We start from the raw sequence: 12158 nt of genomic DNA on the forward strand, positions 1-12158 counted from the left end.
AATGATTCTCATTGACTTATCTGTCATATCATACTTGCAGATATGTCTCTGGATATTTCAAATGACTCTTATTTTGATTTTAGTTACAGGATTTATTAAATTAATTCAGCCAATACTTTGTCATTAGTATTAAGCAAATATATGTTAAAAACATTCAGCTCTAGGGTTATCAGTTCCTATGAGATGACAGCCTTAATGTTATTGTCTGTTTACTTGTATATTTATTTATATTTATATATTTACTCTTGCATCTTGTCATGTTTATAATAGTGACATATTTCATATAATAAATATATACTTTTACATTGTGTTAAAATTTATGAGATATGCTTGCCTTTCCATTTTATTAAGTTGTATTTTTTATTTAATAAATTTCTATAAAAGAAAACATCTTAAACTGTTTTTTTCTATAAACATATTCCAGATCTCCATTTTCTAAACCCAATTGAAGTATGGATGATAATATTTATTTACTTATTCATACATTCCCTTCACATCATATGTGTAAACTGATTATCAAAGTGGCAGATTGTGGAATTCTGTCAAGAAATAGAGGTCAATAAAAGTAACATATTCCCTTCTGTGTGAAAATTTCCAGTTTTATGTGGAAAGAAACATAAAAATATTACACTAATACTTAATTTCATTTATATAAATATTACAAAAAGAAGTAAAGGAAAATGGTGTTCACAGATCAATAATTTTAGGTATGAGGGATGCTGGGAAAAAAAGAAAAATAGAAGATATCCTTTCTAAGGTGCCTGGGAAACGTGAGAGAGAGCAGATGTCTTATGGACAGTTGCATATTTGGGTCTAGAATTAACGACAAATACCATGGGTGGAGGTGTAATTTGGGATTCTTTATTGAATGTCTGGTAATAAAGGACATAGAAATTGAGATACCGGGTTAGGAAGAAAGACAGTCACCTGTCACTACTTATAGTCACATTGACACTTAGGAAATTTGGGTAGTGCTAGGTAATGGGAAGGAAGCTGGGGGATTATTTTGGGGACACTTGCAACCACCCAATAAAGGAATATCTTACTGACAGAAGTAATCATGTCCTGCAGAAGGGAAGTGAGTTAGGGAGAGTGAGAGGTCAGGACACATTGCTCTATGCATATTGATCCAGCTATCCTCTCACTTCAGAACAGTGGTATCAGTAACTAGAGATGTGAGGTAAGATAGTGCTATGAATAAGATGAAAATAATTTTGGTTTTGGAGTTTAAATCCCCACACCCATTGCACCTGAAAGTAATTAGCATTTGCACTAGGAATAATGGCAGCAATCAAAAGAGTCATTATAAACACTTTGGTAGAAAGTAGTGGAAAGAAGCCTACATCTATTATAATCCGGGACACTTTTCCTAGGCCCAAGGGTTCCAGAAGTTGAAAACTATTGTGTTCCTGATTTAAAAGGCACAATGGTGAAATATCTCCAGAACTTGAGAACCAAGACTCCCACACTACACCCCCAGCCAGGCCTGTAGCATCTTAAATATTTCTGCTAGCCTCCCCATCTCTGTGCCAATAGCCCTAGTGATGATCTTCACCATCTCCATCTGTTTCAGGGCTATGAACTGCCTCAGGGCCAAGATCTGATGATTAGAGAAATATTTCTGCTTCCCCGAGAGACAATGAGAAGATTTCTTTCCTCCTATCTGATGAACAAAAATGTCTTGGGATTCCTGGGGGCAGCTGGATGGAGCCAGTTCTAGAAGGCAGAGGCCACTGCTGTCCTTCAGGTACTATAGCAAATATTCAACCTCCTTAGCACAAAGAACTCCTTTGCTGCTTTGAATGAGACCCTCTAGGGACATTCCTCAATGGACTTGGTCAGCAGCTGGAACCTGGAGACCTGTTCAGGTCGGGGGAAAAAAGTAGAAGAAATCCATGAGACAAGTGAGTACTTCCTACTGCCTGTGAAGAGGTACTTCAAGGAATCAGTCTATGTTTGAAAGAGAAGGAATACATTAAAAGGGCCTAGGATGTTGCCACAGTGTAATTTAAAAGCTAATTGTCTTCAACATTAAAGTTGTTAAAAAAAAAAAAAAGCAAAGATCTAGATTACCTTGTCTTTGGCAATGTTAGATGCAACATCAAAGGCATGATTCATTAAAGAAAAAGTTAATAAGTTGGATTTCATTAAAACAAAAACTAATTCTCTGTCAAGAGAATTAAGAGTGCCACAGACTGGAAGAAAATATTTGCAAAGACATTCGGTAAAGGGCTATTATCCAAAATATACAAATAATACTGAAAACATAAGAAAACAAGCAACCCAATTAGAAATGGTACAAAAACTCTGAATAGACTCCTAACCAAACCAGATACGTAGATAGCAAATAGCATATAAGAACATGCTCACCTTCATATGTTATTAGGTTATTGCAAATTGCAACACTGAGATTCAGGTACACATGTATTATAATGGCTAAAATCCACAACACTGAATGCATACCCTGCTGTTGAGGATGTAGAGGAATAGTAACTCTCATTCATTGTTGGTGGGAATACAAAATGGTGCATCCACTTTGGAAGCCATTGTTTCAGTTTCTTATAAAACTAAACAAATTTTACCATACAATCCAGTAATCATACTCCCTAGTATTATCCCAAATGAGTTGAAATTTCATGCTGCACAAAAATCTTCACACAGATGTTTATAGCAGCTTTACTCATAATTGCCCAAACTTGGAAGCAACCAAGATGTCTAATAACAGAAGAATGGATACATTCTGTGGTACATTAATAAAATTAATTATTATTCTGCACTAAAAAATGAGCTCCCAAGCCCCTAAAATACATAAAGGAATCTTAAATGCATATTTGTAAATGAAACAAGCCAATCTGAAAATCTTACATACTGTATGATTTCAATTACATGGCATTCTGGGAAAGACAAAACTGGTAACAGTAAACATGTCACTGGTTCCCAGGGGCTCAGGAGGAAGAAGAAAAAAAAAAAAGTAAGTGGGGCACAGAGGATGGTTCAGAGCAGAGAAGCTATTCTGAGTGACATTCTGATGGTGTATACATACCATTATGCATTGTCAAAACCCCATATATCATACACCAACAGTGAACATTAAACTGTGAACTTTCAATGAATTTTTTAAAAATACAGGCAATGAAAGATCTGAGGACTTTCACTAAAAAGAAATTTTCACTCCCTTCAAAAACTGCTTTTGTAATTAAATACATTCTCTTAAATTTGGAATATTATTTTTAGTATTATTAAACAAATACCATTTTAAAAGTTGCAGAATTAGAGTAATTTTTTTTCTGATGAGCATGCTACATTTACTTACTTATGCTTTTATTTATGTTTTCTTTACTGGTCCATACTGTGGTGTTTATAGTATTTAAAATATTTCTATAAAATAACATGTTCACCATTACCCTGTGTTAAATGTAAAAACACTTTCTTCCTAATAGTTGGTCAATTAAATATCTTGTGAGTTATCAAATTTTGCTGTAAGCAAAAGTTTCTTTACCATATTTGTAATGAAAAACCAAAAGATGTATATATTTTAGGACAGAAAATGAAGATTAGATGATATAATTCATTTAGAAGTGTTGTAAAAGGGAGCTTCAATATACCTGCTTTTGTGCTTGCCTTCAGGAAATAAAGGTGAAAAAGCAAAGATAATTGCTGCTTTCTTGTACCTTACATCATTTAATAAGATTTACATGCCAAAAAGAACTTAATAGACAAATTAAGTACATAGTATACTAGATTTAATATGTAGGTCTAACCATATAATCAACATTGTAATGAAGATACAAAAATCTGCAAGATCCTAAAAATTTCTTTTCTTCCCTCTTCCAGGCGATCCCTAATGCCCATAGGCAAACACTATTCTGATTTCTATCACCAAGGATTCATTTTATCTTCTTGAACCTCATAGAATTAGAATGTCCCTTTTGTGATTGGTTTATTTGCTCAATGTGTTCGTGAGATTCATCTATGTTGCTGCTTGTATCAGTAATTTTGTTATTGCTAAGTAGTGTTCCATTGAATGAAACAATCCTTAATATATTTAGTTATTTCATGTGGATGAATTCTTCAGTTGTTCGTAGGTTGTGGCTATAATGAATGTAGCTGCCATGAATTTTGTTCTAAAAAATCTTTTTGTAAAAAAAAGAACTGGAGAAAATATAGCACCAGGTTAATACCTCGTACTATGCACATATATAATCATCAGAATTGATCAGAAGTCTAAATGTAAAAAATGAAACCATATAAATACAATTAAAATAAATTCCTGTAAAAACTGTTGTAAACATTTTCTAACTATAATTCAAAATATGGAAAGAAAATACAGAGTAAATCTAAAAAAGTGATTTTTTTGGTAGAGATATGTTTTTATTCTCATAAATGCCAAGGAGAGGAATTTGTGAAATATAAGGTATACACATGTTTAACTTCATAAGAAATAATTTTCTGAAAATATTATAACTTTTTATATTTGCATCAGAATGTGTGAGAGTTCCAGTTTCCCCACATTCTTTCTAATACTTAATATTGGCTGGCTTTTTAATGTAGGCATCTAGTTTCTGTAATGAGATATGTCATTGCAGTTTTTATTGGCATTTCCCTAGTGACCAGTGATGTTAAGTGCATTTATATGCATTCATTCACAATCCATGGGTTGTTTGTCTTTATTTATTTGTAAGCATTTTTAAATATATTCTGGATAAAAACCTTTTGACAGGTATATGTATTGTAAATATTTTCTTCCAAATTGAAAGCTGGCTCTTCATTTTAAATGATGTATTTTCTAGATTAGAAAGTTTAAATTATTTAAGAAACCTTTTATTTTAGAATGCATTTAGATTTACAGGAAAATTATTAAGATAGTACAGAGAGTTTTCATACAACTCACACCCAGTTTCTGGTATTATTAAAGTTTCATATTTGATAAGGGATATTTGTCTTAATTAATAAACCAACATTGATTCTTAGTTTTAACCTAATGTTCTTTTTCTGTTCCATGATCTCATCCATGATAACCACATTACATTCAGTTTCATGACTTCTTAGTCTAATCTGAGCTGAGCTGTGACCTTTTTTTTAGAATTTCATTGTTTTTGATGACATTGACAGTTTTGAGGAATGTTAATCAGGTATTTTATAGACCATCTCTCAATCAGTATTTGTCTCCTATTTTTCTGATGATTAACTGGGGATATGGCTTTTTGAGAAGTCCATTTTTAAATTGCCACTTTTTTCACACCATTTCTAGGTGACATACTATTGACACAACTTAGCATTGTAAAAGTTCTACTTTATCACCTGGCTGAGTTGGTGTCTGTCAGGGTTTTCTATGGCAAAGTTATTCTATTTCCCCCTTTTCCATTCTGCTCTCTTTGGAAGAAAGATACAAAATGCACTGCACATGTAAGGACTCAGGAGTTATGCTACACATCCTGAAGGGTAGACTACCTATGTAAAAGATTTGTAATTCCCTTTCATGTGAAATTTATCTTTTCTCTCATATTTAATTATTCAATAATTTATGTGACTATAAACTAATAGACACTTAGTTATTACTTTTAAATATAATCCAATACCACTTTATTTTGTTGCTCATATTTTTCAGGGTCAGCCATGGTTGAGCTCTTTCAGTTGGCTTCTCTGTCCCTTTGCCATACTGCCATCACTGTGTACAAGTGACTGTGTGTGTGTGTGTTTTAGCAGTTCCCTTCTGACACTCTAAGATGCTCCAGACTCATTGTATATTTTCTGCCATAGTCCTAGAATTCATCATTTCCCCAAGAAGTCCTGGCTCCTTTACTGGAAATGGTATCAGTGACCTATATCTGGGTGCTACATGGTGCCGTGGCCTGTTTGCCAGATGGGGGATGAACACAGAACACAAAGAGACACAAAAAGAAAGACACACACACACACAAAGAAGGTACAAGACTGCAGTGTAGAACACACCAGTCGTTTTATTTTTATGCCCTAAAAAATCAAAGTTGCTTCCTTATACGTGACCACCCGGGCGTGGCAGCAATGGTCATATGTTCTGGAACACGTAGCCTAATGAAACAAATGTCCCCTGACTCAAGGTTTCCAGGTGGTTGCTCAAAGCATAGGTCACAGGCTGAGATAAGCAAAGGTTAATTTAAGCAAGGCAGCCACAGGGGACACTTTCCATCCCCAGTTCCTCCTGGCTGGCTCCCTGGTGGCTGTGTCTGCCTTAGGTTGTTCCTCCTTGAGGAATCTTACCCGTGATTGACTATCCAGCCATCTTACAGGGCCAAGTAACAATAATAGGAACAATGTGCTTATCGTGTGGCCTCCAGGCCCCTATTAACGTGGGGCTGGGCATCTCTTGCCTATTTGCAGAAACTCAGGTCCTTTGTTATGTCTCTCTAGGCAGCGACCTTGTCCAGAGCACATTATTCTTAAACTTTCTGGGCAGGGCATGCACACTATTTACTAAATTTAACTCTAAGCTGAACAACATGGGTTTGTTCCTACTGAGGTGCCATTGCTTTTAGGCCTTCTCAAGTGACAGAGCAATGGAATATATGTGTTAAAACCAACCTTTAATGAACAAGCATATTTGTACATATTTTTATATACGATGATGTGTATCTATACTAAGGTAAATATGAGTTTATACTGATTGATATTTATAATTCTAATCCATTGTCACATGAAACATTCCACCCTCATTCCCTTACCAGTAACCTGTCACTCCATCAGTGAGAAAACTGGCTGTCACCACTTGACATCATTTTACTTAATATTTAAACCCTAGGATACATACATAGCAATATTAGAATTGTTAACTCATATACTTGTGAGGAACAACTTTATCAACTGGCCTTATGTACAGATGTTTTTGCCTTTAGTCCTATAATTTCTACACTTTTTCCAAGTTACTTGAGTCAACAACTTTTTCTCAGAAAATAAAGACCTCCCCACCAAGGTCATTATTTTCTGAGAAAGACTGGTTCTAGGATGTGATCTTTTTCATGACTGAAGTCCTGAGACCTTAATGAAAAGAGATATCAAGGTTAATCCACCAGGGAGAGCCAGGCATTAAACAGCAGAACAGCACCCTTCAAAGCTTCCGGTTTGTTTTTTCTTCTCACCTCAGTGAGCATTATGAGACACAGGAACAGTTGTGGTAAAACAATTTCACTCCTCTCTTTCTAAGAAAGAATTAGACACTCATTATTAGTGAATACTGTGATTTTCTACATTGATTTTTGAGTTCTGTACTCTTTCCATGTTATTCAGTTTCAAATAAAATATTTCTATTAATTCTTCACTGAAAAACTGAAATAAAGAATAGAATTCTGGCCAGGAGCGGTGGCTCACGCCTGTAATCCTAGCACTCTGGGAGGCCAAGGCGGGCGGATTGCTCTAGGTCAGGAGTTCAAAACCAGCCAGAGCGAGACCCCGTCTCTACTAAAAATAGAAAGAAATTAATTGACCAACTAAAAATATGTACACAAAAAATTAGCCGAGCATGGTGGCCCATGCCTGTAGTCCCAGCTACTCGGGAGGCTGAGGCAGTAGGATCACTTGAGCCTAGGAGATTGAGGTTGCTGTGAGCTAGGCTGATGCCACAGTATTCACTCTAGCCTGGGCAACAAAGTGAGACTCTGTCTCAAAAAAAGGAAAAAAAGATTAGAATTCTGCACTTGGTTCTTTTAAAATATTTCACGTGCAAGTCTTCTGCTGAAGAGAAACACAGCCTCTCAGACTTTGGAGAAACTGTATGCTCCACTGGATAGGTCTCTACTCCTGAGGACATGTCCAGTAGTGTCTGATTGGAGCCCTTCACAGGCTCAGCACTGCTCTCCATATCAGCCCTGACACACAGGGGAGGCTTGGCACAGAGACTCTTGAGAAGGGAAGGTGGCTGATGAGCAAAAGTTGAAGGCCTTTCTGTTCCAATAGTTAATTTAGAAAAGCAGGAAGAAAAAAAATATAAAAAAATAAGACTCAATCTCTTCGTGGGCTGGAACTGTGGTTCCCTTACCAGATGGATTTTTCTGGTTGTTTTTCTGTATTGATAAATACAGATTCCTCTGAGTGTATTTACATGAAAATAAGAAGATCCTAACTGTACACAAAACTAAAAGATGGAACCAAAGCCCTGGCTCAATAAAATGCCAAAGTTCTCCATGATCTGGAGTGTGCTGCTGCCTCAGTAACTGGGCGCAGAGAAAACATGGTCCATGAGAGTCCCAGGTCAGCATCGCAGGGCTGTGGAATGGCCCCAGAGTGCTCCTGAGAGTGGGGAGGAGAGAACTTATCCATAGCTTCTCCAAGGAGTTTCGGTACTATGTATCTGTATAGACAGACACAGCCTACCCTGACTCGGGGTTTGTGGCCTGAAATTCATTTTCCTTGATTTGTCAGCTGGTGTCTTTACATTCTTTAGCCACAGAAAGGCATGTGTTTTAGGGGTTCATGCCTAATTGTCAGGTAATGAGGTAAGTTAATTCATAGCAATGTATTTGTCCATGTCGGTCATTTTTTTTCCCCTGCAGAATCTTCCAGTAGGCAGATTTAATGCAAGGAGAGCTGAGGGTCTCTGATGTATTTTAATTTGGCAACTTTAACACTGTGACTGTAAGAACACGGTGACAGCTATCAAAATCAATTGCTGATGTCTGCTTGGTGATGTTCCTTGACTTGAAGGTGTTCTCAGCCTCTTGGGATGGGACAACACACAAACATTATTAATTCGAATGTAGGTTAATTGGTGGGACAAAACAGTTGCGGAACAGGCTCCAGGGGCTCGTATCGGAGGAGGAAGAACTTGTCAAGGGCATGGGCTTTCATAAAAGGTGAGTAGGAATTTTTCCAGTCACACATGGGGAAGGAATGCATTCCTGTTTGAGCAAAAGCACTACACAACTGAAGTGTATTCTCTGTTCTTTTTTCTAGCTTTTGTTTGATATATAATTGACTACAAGTCTTTGTGTGGATATATTTCTCAGTTAAAACTTGAGTGAAATGTCTGTGTCTCACAGTAGGAGTGTATTTAAGAAACTACCAAAGAATTTTCCCAAGTGGCTGCCCCATTTAGGTCCCTGCCAGCAGGTAATAGTTCCGGTCACTCCACATCCACTTCGACACTTGGTATGCTCTTGGTCTTTGAAATTTTAGTCATTCTAGTTAGACATTCTGGTGTAGTGGTATCATAGTGGGATTCATATAAGAGCTGAGGATTCAGAGTTGGATTTTCTGGGTTCTAGCAGTGGCTCCACAATTCATTACCTCCTTGTGCTCACTTTTTTCTCTTTCGTAGTACTTATCATTATCTGGTTTGGTCACTGTTCTCTCCAGTGAATGAATAGGGACACGCACATAATAACTGTTCAATAAACACAAAAAATAATAGTATTCCTTATTGGTAAAGTGAGCATCAATTTTGTAAGTGCTAAGAACAATCTCTGGCTAAAAACAAGCACCTTCTAAAATTTAGCCATTTCATTCCTTATTTTTTTTTTAAGACTAGTCAAGTGCAGTAGTGAGGAGGGGGAAAGTAGTAGAACAAGGAGTTCAATCTGTAACTGACTGTGAACAATCACGTGACATAACTCACTACCTTCGGACCTGCCATTTCATTCCTTTTATTAACATTATTATTTAACTCTATTAAGTTGGAGGAAGTATCTTTTGAAATTATCAATACCTTGCTTTTTGTTTGAGACATAACAAGAAAAGTATTAATCTTCTGAGTTTATTTATTCACTAGGTAAGAACATGGTGCGATTAATACCTATTATTCAGAGAGAATGTTATACTCTTAAAAATTCAGCTATCTTTTATATACAGCTTGTGGTTGGTGTGTCTCCTTTGACTCTCTGTGAAGGTTGGATTCAGCAAAGCTGAGAATAGCCCCTAGACCAGGAATGACTACTTTTCCCTGAGCCCATGCCCACCTTGAGCTACAGCCCTCCCACCACTTTGCTTCTCTTCCTCCTCATCCCTTCCTTAATCCATATTGGCTGGGCTCAATGTAGCCAAGTTACATTTTCTCATTGTTTTTTCTTGATTGGATCTTGCTTCCTTTTGACATTTTTATCACATTTAAACACACACTTGCTTTATGTTTGTCCCCATTTGTTACTATGAAAAAGGTGACAACTTTTGCTTTCTATGAAAATGGAAATAGGAAAGACATCTGGTGGCTTGCATGCTATACAAAACAATTGTACAGCCCATTCACTTTATGATATTTACAACCCATTTAGGATATTTAGGACAAATATAGATTCTGTTAGTTGGGTTAGAATCCACTAGGATTAGAAGCTCTGTAGGATTTTTGTTGAAATTTGAACTTACATGCAAAACAAATTTTTTTAAATCAAAGTGATGATGTTTTCTCAAGTGTGTATTCTCACAGGGTATGATATTGTTCCCAAAGTTGTAGAAGTTAGTTCCTGGAGGTGGAAACAAATCTTAAATGTTATAATGTTTTGTGACCTTCCAAAGCTCAACCCTACCAGTGAAAACCTTATTATATATTTTTTTCATTGAGTTCTTTGTATATCACATATGAAGTACTGACATTGGGTTCATAGAATATACAAAATATATATCTAAGATCAGTACTGCAAACCTATGGTGAATGGAAGACTGATTGGAGGACTTTCTGAAATTTATTAGATCTCAAAGTCATGTCACGAGAGGTGGCCTCTGCATACATATATGCTGTCTTTGGCTACCTTGTGGATGTTGTTTTGTTTGACTGCACTTCTACCTGTGCTGTGGGTTTTGAGATTTAAATACAAATATTTTATAATTGATTTAATTCTTCTAAATCTGTTAAACACATCAATAATTATGTCAAGCAATGAAGGGAAAAAAAATCATGACAATGACTGATAAGTATCTAGCAGCTAATGAAGTTAAAAAAATTTCTCATATGAAATAAAATTAAAAGTTAAGTACACTAAAAGTAAATGTTGAAGAAATAATTTAAATTTTAGCAGTTTTGAATAATTTTTAAGTATTTCATTTCATTAAGTATTATTATATGTTTTTATAATTTGCTAATTTGCTTATGTAATTTGGTACACTACTGAATATATAAGTAAATAAATTCCTTTAAAGTCACTAAGCAAATTTAGTTAGGATGTTAAGTTAAAGATGAATAAATTTTAAATTTAATTTTAGACTTTTAGCTTAAAATTTTCACTTGGACATATTTAACCCTGCATTAAATAAAAAGATTCAACTTTATACTTTATTATATAAAAATTAGATATATATATGGAATACATAAATACATACATAGTTTATCTGCAGTATTAAATTTTTATGGGGGTTCAATGAAAAATAATCTAAAAATGCTGAGTGTTCAAGGGGTGGGGGAGAAAATAATGGAAAAAAATATGGTAGAGTAACTGTATTAACCCATGTAGAAAGTGCATAAAGAAAGCAAAAACAGAAGTAGAAAGTAATGTGGGGACATAAAGAAAATGGAAACTAGGATGTTCCCTATTTAAGGCCTATGCACACAGCAAGGTCTTCAGAGAACCTAGAGACCAAGGCTCAGGGTCACCCACCTCAGACACCCCAGCAGCACCTGCAACATCCCAATGGCCTCGTCCTTTTCTGTACTGATGGCCCTGGTGGGGCTCAGCTGCATGTCCCTCTGCTCTCTGGGCTGTGATCTGCCTCAGACCCATGGCCTGGGAAACAGCAAGGCCCTGAGACTCCTGGCACAAATGAGGAGAATCTCTCCTCTCTCCTGCCTGGAGGACAGAAATGACTTCGGATTCCCCCAGGAGGAGTTTGATGGCAACCAGTTGCAGAAGGCTAAAGCCATCTCTGTCCTCCATGAGATGATCCAGCAGATCTTCAACCTCTTCAGCACGAACCACTCATCTGATGCCTGGGATCAGACCCTCCTGGACAAACTCTGCACTGGACTTTACCAGCAGCTGGATGAGCTGGAAGCCTGTCTGCTGCAGGACGTGGGAGTGGAGGAGACTGCCCCGATGAATGAGGACTCCATCCTGGCTGTGAGGAAATACTTCCAAAGAATCACTCTGTACCTGAAAGAGAAGAAGTACAGCCCTTGTGCCTGGGAGGTTGTCAGGGCAGAAATCATGAAATCCTTGTCTTCATCAACAACCTTGCAAGAAAGATTAAGGAGAGTGGAATGA

The 12158-nt window shown here is 36.4% G+C and overlaps 1 protein-coding gene across 1 annotated transcript; it reads left to right on the plus strand.

The window, feature by feature from the left end:
* The first annotated feature begins 11588 nt into the window (after positions 1–11588).
* On the plus strand, positions 11589–12158 carry LOC105874214 (interferon alpha-4-like). Its single transcript, XM_012769811.3, has one exon. The coding sequence runs from the start codon at positions 11589–11591 to the stop codon at positions 12156–12158; it is 570 nt and encodes a 189-aa protein (XP_012625265.3).

The sequence above is a fragment of the Microcebus murinus genome, chromosome 12 (assembly GCF_040939455.1).
Source record: "Microcebus murinus isolate Inina chromosome 12, M.murinus_Inina_mat1.0, whole genome shotgun sequence".
Classification (NCBI taxonomy): Eukaryota; Metazoa; Chordata; class Mammalia; order Primates; family Cheirogaleidae; genus Microcebus; species Microcebus murinus.

What these genes read in the sequence shown, in the direction of transcription:
- LOC105874214 (XM_012769811.3), top strand. Translation starts at nt 11,589, where the DNA reads ATGGCCTCGTCCTTTTCTGTACTGATGGCCCTGGTGGGGCTCAGCTGC.